We start from the raw sequence: 12,463 nt of genomic DNA on the forward strand, positions 1-12,463 counted from the left end.
TGCAAACCGTATGTGAGTATGATAAATAATGCACAAACATACTAGTCTGCGTTTATTGATCTTTTGACGGTGAAAGACCAAATTTTAAATGGATTTTTGTAACACATGTTTAAGACGATGCCAAACAGCTTTTCAATTTGACAAATAAACGCACCAAGATGCGATTGTGCGTTTCCTAATCATTTGACTGTCAATTGGCTTGGCAAATTTTCATGCTGAAATATGTTTAGCCACGAGGTGGAGATTGGCGGCGTATTTTGATTTCAGTCTTTACAATACGAGACCCATTCCATTCAGTAGCTCTAATAACTCGTTTGTATGGACCCTTAGTATCACCAGGTTGGATATATTCAGCATTAAGGTTATTATCTACACCAGGTATACCAGAGCATCTATTAAACCACCATCCTCCTTCACTATTCAGATCCGGGCAGTTTGTTCCGTTTTGGTTATTATCTGTGTGATGGTTAATGCTGAAGGCTTGATTGTTGGCAGTCTCAAGAATATCATCTGGAAAAACAAAAAGGATACAAACATTTGATGCTCTTTAAAGGCAGTGGACACTATTGGCAATTACTACAAATAATTATTAGCATAAAACCTTACTTGTTAACGAGTATTGGTGAGCTGTTGACAGTAACACATTGTGATAAACGGCTGCCTCTGAAGTAACGTAGTTTTCGAGAAATAAGAAATTATCCACGAGTATTATTTGATGCACTTTTAAAGGATTCACGTACTTTTTCAAAAATTAAGTCAGCAATTTTTAATGTCTGGTAAGCTTTTTTTTCGAAAAAAGTTACTGCACGCGTGTTATTTCAAAGGTGTAAATTAGCAGGCTATACACTGTTTCAAACACTTTAGTTAACGGTTTGTTTTATCATGGAGGAATACATTTATTCCTCCATGGTTTTATACACGTTTCAGATCGTTTGTATTAGTTTATGTATTAAGATTAAAGCCAAAAACAGCACACGCTGTTTGAATTACAGTTCAGTTGGGTTATAACTTTCGAGGAACTTACTTCTGCATCCAACGAGTTCAATGCTAACAGCTGGATATCCGACGTCTGTTTGAGTGACACGGATGAAACGTGCTCGGATCGGCTGCTTAAACACGTTGGTTAGCGGTGGGGATTGCTCAGTGTTACCATGGAATGTCTGTAGAACAGGAGATAGAAAAGCATGATTAAGGCAAATTTGGTTTATACCTGTACTTTTATTTAGTCACAGAGTAAAACATTGTTCATAATGTTGCAATGTTCCTTGTGCGTACGAGCTTCCGGGACTACCATAACTCGTCAATTTAAAGAGGCACACCGGCTCACCGTATACGCACTTTAGTGGTGTAAGGTCATAAAACATATTTTTTTATAGTGACTGCTCTTCTCCATTCCTGGGTGACCTTTGAAGTTATTATCTTAGTCTATGTTGTAGCCCAAATAGCCCAATTCAGCTGGTGTGCCTCTTTACAAAACCAATTTTATTTGTGCAATGGCAGAACCATTTACCTGAGGTTCTCCTTCAGGTGCTCCCTGTTGGCTAACATAGACCCAAGTAACGTTATCAAGGCTGTATTCTACTTGAAATGACGGTTCATTTGTCCCTTGAGCTATGACTCCCTCAACTAGAGTTACCGACAGCAGGTCAATCTGAAGCCGTGGTGATTTGTCTGTAATATGGGCTTCCTTAAGAAGGCGTTGTCCACATACCCAGCTTACTGTAAATACAAACATTTGATTGATTTCTACATGAAAGGCTTCTCTATAACACGATAGGCTGAAACTGGGCTCTGGTTCGTGAGTTAAATAAACAAATACTGTTTTGGTTGATCAATTGAGCTCAGAAATACTTACTTCATAAACAAAAAAACCTCATGCGTACATTATAATTTAAAAGGTCACCAATTAAAGCAAAAACACTTGTCCATAATAAGAGAACAAAACGGAGAGACATTATCGAAAGAACCAATTCTCAGATCCAAAGTTTGTGAGGAAAAAAGTTTCGTTTATCAATTAAAATAAGGTGCTATTGCCATTCACAAAACGTGAATTCACCTTAACTATTCGAGAAAAATCTTGGTTTTAGAGTTGTAAGTTGCTTCAAAAAGCTGAGCAAAACTCATTCAAACTGTACATTTAAAATTGTAAATTGTATCTTTATCAATCACCTTATTAAAGGAAAACATTGCCGTGGATCGGTCGAGTTGGTCTTTGAAAAGCGTCCTGTGACCGTTTTTTTATATAACCGATATGGTTAGAAAGATGTTCCATCATATAATGATCTTCACAAATATGCCTCGGCCATTTATGGGAGTCAAAACTATGACTCCCACAAATGCCCGACCGTGTTAGTTCGCGACATCAAATGGAAACCGTGCAATATTGAGTGATACTTGTGTGGATCATTTTATTCTAACCACATGCATTTTCCAACAAGTGGTTTCAAACAATTTTTATAGACAAACTCGTCCGATCCAAGGCAACGTAATCCTTCAATGTTTAAAATATTGCTGTGTTTGGTTTGGTTCTTTGGTTTTGTATATACACATTTTTCACAATCAGTTCACTGTTACATTTAGACGAATATACATTTTTTGACAAGACAATGTGTCTGAGACATCACGTTAGAACTAACCTTTGCACCCTAGTAGTTCAACACGTATCCACAGAGAGCCATCAGTCTGGTTTAGTATGATGCGGATATAACGAGCAGTGATTGGTGGATGGAACATGCTGGTAGCTACCGAGTCTGCTGCTGTGTTTCTTCGGAGAATCTGTTAAGAAACAAAAACTACAAATTATGATGCTATCCCCATCAAATAGCATGTCACTCACTCGTACAACAACAAAAACATTTAACTTAGCAAAGCAGAATTATCATTACAAATTTTGTATTTTGTTTAAATCAGACTTATCGTCTCGAAATCAATTCAACTGTGCATATCACAACAGTTAAACTGATTTCGAGACGATAAGTCTGATTTAAACAAAATACAAATGTGTAGTTAATAGCCATAAAAGCTCAAACTAAACTATCGTTGGCACAGCGACTTTGTGGTTGCCCACAAACAAGTTGAACAAGATCAACCAAATCCGTTTGAATAGAATTTGCTTGTCAGTTCTTAGATTCGGACTTAATGGATTTGTGAAACCATTATAAAGCGCCAATTCATCAAGAACACAGCGTGTTATAGTGGGTAAAAATAATGTTTAATACACTTCTCGAATTTGCATGGAAAGTCTGACTCCCTTTCTGATTGAGATTGTGAGTGCATTCCGGGTGTGAGGAGCAAAACGCGAGAAGGTGCGAATGGAAGCAGACTTAAGAAGCTTGACAGGTTGACTATTAAGTTCCAATAACCTAATCAGTTTACATTAAACATGTATGTTCTTACCTGTGCTGAACCCATAGTATGCCAAGTGCTCTGGTCATCACTGTACTCCAGCCTGTACCCATGACTCACATCTTCATTGATTACCTGATCAGATCCCTGCAGCATCATAATTCCCTCTACTGTGACTTTAGATCCTAGATCAATCTGTAACCATGGGTTGATGTCATTAGGATCAGGGCACCAGCCATTAGTATGATTGTTTGCTGATTGAGTGAGTCGTGCATTGCTTGGTTGACAGTTACCATCTTCCCTCTGCTGTGTACTTGATGCTGTGATTCTGTTGTCTGGAATGCTGCCATCTCCCATTCCGAGACGATCCAAACAAAAGAAGCGTTCTGGGTCAGTTATAATAAAGGCAACACATTAATATGTTAATCGAAGTACATTTGTTTTACAATGTATTGTGCGAATTCCGGTCACAGTATGTTTTTTTTTCGAAAAAAAAAACAAGCTAGTGACTTTACCGCCACTGACATAACAATGTTTTCTCAAATTGAAAATGAATACACTTTTATAAAACTGCAGGGGGGGCTTACTAAGAGGTACACCCCTAAAGCGGTTGTATTTAGCCCTTGAGTTTTTATTTGCTTAATCAAAATTAAATATACAGGTATTAAGTAGAATTATCATTTGCATGTCGTCGGTCGGACCACGAACTGACCTAACTGACACAAAATCACACATTTTCGCAAATTTGTTTTAAAACAAATTATTGACAAAGTCAATGCTGTTAACATTATCAGCAAGTTTCAGTGCCTAATATGTAATAGTTTGGTAATTACACTAATTAGTATAAACGACGCATCGCTGGACTTGCCATTTTGTCATTTCACAAAGTGACCTATCTAGATACGTCGCTTTACCAATGGTTAAACTATGCGCTACAGCGCGCGCGATCATGGCGCGCGTGCAAATTTTCGCACCACGAAGTGACCTAACTGGGGAGCGTAGTAATTTCACGAAGTGACCTATCTCGATACGTCTCTCTTACGCATTGGTTTGTACACAGCGCGCTGCAGGCAAAAATGAAATTTTCAATTTCACAAAGTGACCTATCTGTTTAGGAATTAATTACTTATTAAAATAGTTTTAGGGATTAAAACACATTGATAGTTCTGTATGAATAAAGTATTCAGCTTTGTTTTCGTCATAAAATAATACAATAAAGTTGGTAAGCAGACTCCGAAACAGCAGTGTCAAAAGTAGTGCAACTTCAATCGTGATTTTCTCTGAACACGTTTATTAAAACAGTGAACGAGTTAGGTCAGTTCGTGGTGCGACCGACGATGTAAAACATGTTTAAATGATACATGTTTAGATAAAAATTAGAAGTATTTGCAGCGATTGTTTATGCAAATGTCAAATCTGTCAAATGAGATCAATATGAATTTAGTGTTGTCTAAAATATGAGACGTAGGCCATTACAATTGAAAATCAAACTTTCAACAAACCACATTAAAGAATAATTGATGGTTATGTTGTTGTCAGTTGTTATAAAAAATCAACGGGATTGATAAATAAATATTTTTTACGACTTTACCATTACATCCAAGGAGTTCAATACGCAACCCAGGACGTCTGACTCGATACCCAGTTGGTGTGATGCGGATGTAGCGTGCTCTGATTTCTTTATTGAACATGTTAGCAACTCTGGTAGACCGATCTGTATTTCCAGGGAATCTCTGAGGAAAACAAATGTGATGCTCAATTACAGCAGCTATCTTAGAACAAACAAAACATCTTGATTCCACCCAGGTCTCAAGAATCGCTGCTTCCGGACACGATAAAGGCCCTATATGTTTTTTTGTTTTTTTTTACAGTTTAGATTAGTAGGATTTGAAATTGTGCATGGTGGATTAAGGTATGGAAAGGTTTGCGGTAACACCATGTAACGAATATCTATAAATTAGTTGGGCTGGTTCTAAAAAGAACCGTTAGTTTCAACGAGACGTTTCGATCAGTATGCTCTGATCGTCTTCTAGAGAATTGGGATTCCTAAATAAATGCAGACGGTTATTACTGCAGTTTATTTGTGTGAAACGTGCTGCCGCTCGTTGTTCTGAGGAACACTCTTTTATCAAAAATGTCATGCAGAATCTGGTTTAAACGTTCCTTTTGTTCATACTTGTAAAAATGCTATAGACATATGTAAACACTGTACAAAAGAATGATTGACTTTGAAGGAATAGTGAACTTGCCAGTTTCAGTGAATTCATTAAGAAACAATATAATCTCCCTGATACATTACATGTGGTGTTTTTGATTTATACAATATTCTACATGTAAAGGTTTTCTGTCATTTAGGTATGACGTCCTAGCTACCTGTGCACTGTCCTCATTTGTCCCTCCTACGAAGCGCAGGTCTTGCTCATCGTCTCTGTAAGATACGATGAACTCTGTAACCCAGTACCATCTGTCGTTGTTACCCTGTGTAACAACACCTTGAATCAATACCGGGTGCTTTAAATCAACCTGGAACCAAGCACGGTCTTTGTCATTCCATGTGGGAAACCAGCCACCGAACACATCTAGCCGTCCGTAATGGTTTTCGCTGCAGTAACCAGTAGACGATGTCGTTATGTTTCCATCAGGGATGGTACCATCTCCCATTCCAAGCTTCTGCTGACAAACTTCATGATCTGAGAAAATAAACAAATTCATAGTGTTCCATCAAGCCAGCCTTTAGTGAAAACATTAAAAACAAATTGCGAATTTTGAAGTTGGTCTTGTTGACCTCAGAATTGTTTAAATTTAATTAATTCTTATTGAGACCGCGGTTTACCTCATAAACGCATTTTATTTTGCCTAGACTATATATTACATTTTCATAACAGTATCTAAGGTGTAGTCTAATTGTTTGCAATAACTTTGAAGGGGAGTGAGGTTGACTGCAAACATATTCTGATTTTACGATTTTTGTTCCCATTTCTATATTTTGCATTGTACTTTATTTATACTGGCTCAACTCACAAACGAGTACAGTTTTGAATGTCTCAATTGTATGACTTCGTATTCTTGGATACCCTGGTGAGTGGTCAAAAGCATACATCAGTAAATGATATCCTTTACCTTTGCAGCCACTGACTCAATACGTTAGTATTCTAGGCTGTAGGTTTGCAGCTGATGCACCGAATTTGTTATGTGCAGTGTTCTGTGCAAGTCTGGCAATAAATTATTTTCTAGTTACTTTTTAGATGATATTTATAGACTTTCGTTCGAAATCAGAATAGGCGTGTCTCGTTTTAAGGGTCTGTGTACTTTTTTTAGGACGACACAAAAATGTCATCAGATTTACACAGTTTGAAAATAAAATTGTAGAAAGCTTCCCTTGGTATTGTTTTAGAATGTACAACGTATTTTCATGACATTGTTTTACTCATTTCTTAAAAATTACAGCACATCAGCAAGTAGTGTTTTTTATATAAGCTTTCTACTGACATCAATCTGTGTAAGTTAAATGTAAATGTAAATCAATAGACTTTGTGTTTTGTGTTACAAAAAGTACCACAATCCTTTTATAGTGAGATTGATTGAAACAATACCTCTGCAGCCAAGGAGTTCAATTCGTAGGGCCGGGGCTTTATTCCAGTTTGTTGGTCTGATTCGGATGTACCGTGCTTGAATATGCTGCTGGAATCTATTGGTGACTGGGGTGTTTCTATCAATGTTGCCAATGAATGTCTGTAAAAAGGAAATACAAATCAGAGGTGGAGACAATAATACATACAAACTATATTTAACACTTTGGTTATAAATAATGGCTGTACTGCATTATTGGAGTGTCTATGTTTTTAATGAATATTAGTAACTGGGGTGTTTCTATCAGTGTTGCCAATGAACGTCTGTAAAAAAAGGGGTGGAAAAAATAAAGAAATACAAACGATAGTTAAGACCTTGGTCATGAATAATAGTTGTACATAAAACAGCTTGATTGGAGTGTCTATGTTTTTAAGGTATACATGTTTGGATGGAAGGTGTCTTTGCCGAGTACTCTTACCTGTGGAGTAGAGTTCCCATTGACATACAGCCATGCAGTGCTATTAATGCTGTATTGCACCTGGTAGTGTGTCACCCAGTAACCACCGTCTGGCTTGCCCTGTGTGACGACACCCTCGATATGCACAGGCTCTAAACTCATATCTATTTGAAGCCATGAGCCATCGAATTGTTCTTCAGCTGGTCCCCAACAACCCTTCAGATTCAGTCGTGCATTGCTTGGCGGATACCGGTAATCATATTGACTAGATGCTGTGATCTTATCATCGGGAATACTCCCGTCTTCCATTCCTAGTTTGTGTCCACAATATCTTCCAACTGGAAAGAAACAAAGACAATTTAGCCTTTAATTATTGTAAGTAACTTTTGAATTAATAATAGCTTCGTTTAGATTTCTGCCCGGAGTCAACTAACATATTTAATTGTGTCAACATTTAATGTTAAATTGAATGGCGGTTTTGAAACGTTAACATAAAGCAACTTAGTAATTGAGAACAGGCCCGTCAAAACACAGTAAGTGATTTACAAACAAATACTTTACAATTTGTTCTTTAAAAAAATAACAATTAAAAGAACTAACCTTTGCACCCTAGTAGTTCAACACGTATCCACAGAGAGCCATCAGTCTGGTTTAGTGTGATGCGGATATAACGAGCAGTGATTGGTGGATGGAACATGCTGGTAGTTACCGAGTCTGCTGCGGTGTTTTTTCGGAGAATCTGTTAAGAAACAAAAACTTCAAATTATGATGCTATCTCCATCAAATAACATGTCACTAGTAAAAAAAAAAAAATATTAACTTAGCAAAGCAGAATTATCAATTTATTTTTTGGCATGTCACAACAGTCTAATTGAGACCATGAGTCTGATTTAAACAAAATACAAAATGTGTAGTTAAAAAGTAGCCATATAAGCTTACTAAACTATCTTTGGCACAGCGACATTGTGGTTGTCCACAAACAAGTTGAACAAGATCAACCAAATCCGTTTGAATAGTTTTGCTTGTCAGTTGTTAGAGTCGAACTTAATGGATTTGTGAAACCATTATAAAGCGCCAATTCATCAAGAACACAGCATGTTACATTGGGTAAAAATATTTGTGATACTCTTCTCGAATTTGCGTTGAAAGTCTGACTCCCTGAGTGAGATGGTGAGTGCATTCCGGGTGTGAGGAGCAAAATGCGAGAAGGTGCGAATTAAAGCAGACTTAAGAAGCTTGAAAGGTTGACATACTTAGGTCCCAATAATCAGTTTACAATAAACATGTTTAATGTTCTTACCTGTGCTGGACCCATAGTATGCCAAGTGCTCTGGTCATCACTGTACTCCAGCCGGTACCCATGACTCATATCTTCACTGGTTCCCTGATCAGATCCCTGCAGCATCATAAGTCCCTCTACTATGACATTACTTTCGAGATCAATCTGTAGCCATGGGTTGATGTCATTAGGATCAGGGCACCAGCCAATAGTATGACTGTTTGCTGATTGAGTGAGTCGTGCATTGCTTGGTTGACAGTTCCCATCATCCCTCTGTTTAGTACTTGATGCTGTGATCTTGAAGTCTGGAATGCTGCCATCTCCCATTCCGAGACGATCCAAACAAAAGAAGCGTTCTGTATCAGTTATAACAAAGGTAACACAATAATATGTTAAAGCCATTGGACCCTTTCGGTACAGAAAAAAAAGTTCCCAGATTTACAAATAACTTACAGGGTTTACAGAAGGTAGTGGTGCAAGACTTCCCTTGAAATATAACTCCATGAAATGCTTTACTTTTTGAGAAAACAGTAAAACAATATCAATTGTCGTTAGCGAAACGCGCGGATACACGGGTGGGTTTTCCCGTAATTTTCTCCAGACTCCGACGACCGATTGAGCCTAAATTTTCACAGGTTTGTTATTTGATAAAGAAGTTGTGATACACGAAGTGTGGACCTTGGACAATACTGTTTACCTAAAGGGTCCAATGGCTTTAATCGAAGTGCATATGTTTTATAATGAATTGTGCGAATTCCTGTCACAGTATGGGTTTTTTTCCGGAAAAACAAGCAATGACTTTACCGCCATTGACATAACAATGTTTTCTCAAATTGAAAATGAATCGTAGGTGTCATGGCCGAGCGGATAGAGCACCGAACTCAAGCTCTGGTACTTCTGTTCAGCAGAGTGTGGGTTAGAATCCCGGTCGTTACGCTAATTGTGTCCCTGACTAAGACACTTAACTGTAATTGCCACTCTCCACCCAGGGGTAAATGGGTACCTGTGGATGAGGGCAGAGATGGTTCTTGTGATTGGTTTTACTAGCAGAGTAGCGCATTTTAACGGTGAACAGGCTGTATACTCTCCACTTACTAGGGATTGAAATAGTTTAAGGAGTGAGTTAAGGCCTAGTGACCAGGGATAATAATGCGAAGCGCTTTGGGACGGCCTCCGGGTGTAAAAAGCGCTATAAAAACGGGTTGTAGTTTATTATTTTTATTAGTTAGGTTTAAGGTTAAAGGTTTATTGTTTCCACAGTAACGTTGTAAAACAGGCAATAACATATTTATATTCCAATTAATACAGTTAAGCCAGGAGGAAATAAATTAATACACTTTTATAAAACTGCAGAGGGCTCACTATAAGAGGTACACCCCAAAGCGGTTGTATTTAGTCCTTGAATTTCGCTAATAGTCGTTATTTGTTAATCAAAATATACAAGTATATACAAGTATAAATTTGCCTGTAATACTTGTTCAGATCACACATGTTTAGATAAAAGGCAAAAGTATTTGCAGCGATTTTCTATAATATTGTAACAATTCTGTTGAATGAGATAAATTTGAATTCAGTAGGTTTTTGCCTAAAATATGAGACGTAGGCCTTTTAAATTATAAATCAAAGTTTCAACAAACCAAATTAAAGAATAATTTATGGTTATGTTGTTGTCAGTTGTTGTTATAAAAATCAACGGGGTTGATAAATATTAAAATATTTTTTTTTTTTTTATGACTTTACCATTACATCCAAGGAGTTCAATACGCAACCCAGGACGATCGCCTCCATACCCAGTTGGTGTGATGCGGATGTAGCGTGCTCTGACTTCCTTATTGAACATGTTGGTTACTCTGGTATACCGATCTGTATTTCCACGGAATCTCTGTGGAAAACAAATGAGATGCTCAATAACAGCAGCTATCTTAGAACAAAAAAAAAACAACATCTTGATTCAGCCCAGGTCTCAGCAATCGCTGCTGCCGTACACGATATAGGCCCTATAAGTTTTTTGTTTTTTTTACAGTTTAGATCAGTAGGATTTGAAATTGTGCATGGTGGGTTACGGTATGGACAGGTTTGCGGTCACACCATGTAACGGATATCTATAAATGAGTTGGGGTGGTTCTAAAAAGAACCGTTGGTTTAAACTCGACGTTTCGATCAGTATGCTTTGATCGTCTTCTGGAGAGTTGGGATTCCTAAATAAATGCAGAAGCTATACTGCAGTTTATTTGTGTAAAACGTGCTGCCGCTCGTTGTTCTGAGGAACACTCTTTTATCAAAAATGTCATGCAGAATCTGGTTTAAACGTTCCTTTTGTTCATATTTGTAAAAATGCTGTAGACATCTGGAAATACTGTACAAAAGAATGATTGACTTTGAAGGAATAGTGAACTTGCCAGTTTCAGTGAATTCATTAAGAAACAATATAATCTGCCTAATACATTACATGTGGTGTTGTTGATTTATACAATAATTTACATTTTTTAAAGGTTTTTCTGTCATTTAGGTATGACGTCCTAGCTACCTGTGCACTGTCCTCATCTGTCCCTCCTACGAAGCGCAGGTCTTGCTCATTGTCTCTGTAAGATACGATGAACTCTGTAACCCAGTACCATCTGTCGTTGTTACCCTGTGTAACAACACCTTGAATCAATACCGGGTGCTTTAAATCAACCTGGAACCAAGCACGGCCTTTGTCATTCCATGTGGGAAACCAGCCACCGAACACATCTAGCCGTCCGTAATGGTTTTTGCTGCAGTAACCAGTAGACGATGTCGTTATGCTTCCATCAGGGATGGTACCATCTCCCATTCCAAGCTTCTGCTGACAAACTTCATGGACTGAGAAAATAAACAAATTCATAGTGTTCCATCAGGCCAGCCTTTAATTGTTATTGAGACCGCGGTTTACCTCAGAAACGCATTTTATTTTGCCTAGGCTATATAGTACATTTTCATAACAGTAGCTAAGGTGTAATTGTTTGCACTTACTTTGAAGTGAGGTTGACTGCAAACATATTCTGATTTTACGATTTTTGTTCCCATTTCTATATTTTGCAATGTACTTTATTTATACTGTGCTCAACTCAGAAACGAGTACAGTTTTGAATGTCTAAATTGTATGACTTCGTATTCTTGGATACCGTGGTGAGTGGTCAAAAGCATACATCATTAAATTATATCCTTTACCTTTGCAGCCACTGAGCTCAATATCTTAAGTATTCCAGGTTGTTGGTTTGCAGCTGATGTACCGAATTTGTTATGTGCAGTGTTCTGTGCAAGTCTGGCAATAAATTGTTTTCTAGTTACTTTATAGATGAGATTTATAGACTAACGTTCGAAATCAGAATAGGCGTGTCTCGGTTTTAGGGTCTGTGTGTGAACTTCTTTTAGGACACCACCAAATTTCATCAGATTTACACAGTTTGAAAATAAAAAATTGCAGAAACCTTCCCTCGGTGTTGTTTAAGCATGTACGACGTATTTTCATGACATCGTTTTACTCATTTCTTAAAAATTAAATCACATCAGCAAGCAATATTTTGTTATATAAGTTTTTTACTGACATTATAATCAATCTGTGTAAGTTAAATGTAAAGGTAAATCGGTAGACTTTTGTTTTGTTATACAAAAAGTACCCCAATCCTTTTAGTGAGATTATGTACAATTTGACGTTTGAAAAAGTGATGATTGATTGAAACAATACCTCTGCATCCAAGGAGTTCAATACGTAGGACTGGGTATTTTACCCAGGCTGTAGGTCTGATGCGGATGTACCGTGCTTGAATAGGCTGCTGGAATATATTGGT

At 37.5% G+C, this 12,463-nt stretch overlaps 1 protein-coding gene across 1 annotated transcript in view; it reads right to left on the reverse strand.

The window, feature by feature from the left end:
- Positions 1-226: 226 nt before the first annotated feature.
- The window catches only part of LOC139942760 (uncharacterized), a 34,476-nt gene continuing 22,239 nt past the window's right edge, over positions 227-12,463 (reverse strand). The window contains exons 6-16 of the mRNA XM_071939551.1: positions 8,673-9,007; positions 7,973-8,111; positions 7,394-7,710; positions 6,939-7,077; positions 5,719-6,035; positions 4,937-5,078; positions 3,397-3,731; positions 2,637-2,775; positions 1,511-1,719; positions 1,025-1,160; positions 227-510 (exon numbers count right to left, since the gene is read on the reverse strand). Coding sequence (XP_071795652.1) covers positions 227-510; positions 1,025-1,160; positions 1,511-1,719; positions 2,637-2,775; positions 3,397-3,731; positions 4,937-5,078; positions 5,719-6,035; positions 6,939-7,077; positions 7,394-7,710; positions 7,973-8,111; positions 8,673-9,007 — 2,492 coding nt within the window. The remainder of the gene's footprint in view (positions 511-1,024; positions 1,161-1,510; positions 1,720-2,636; positions 2,776-3,396; positions 3,732-4,936; positions 5,079-5,718; positions 6,036-6,938; positions 7,078-7,393; positions 7,711-7,972; positions 8,112-8,672; positions 9,008-12,463) is intronic.

Source organism: Asterias amurensis, chromosome 10, assembly GCF_032118995.1.
Source record: "Asterias amurensis chromosome 10, ASM3211899v1".
Lineage (NCBI taxonomy): Eukaryota > Metazoa > Echinodermata > Asteroidea > Forcipulatida > Asteriidae > Asterias > Asterias amurensis.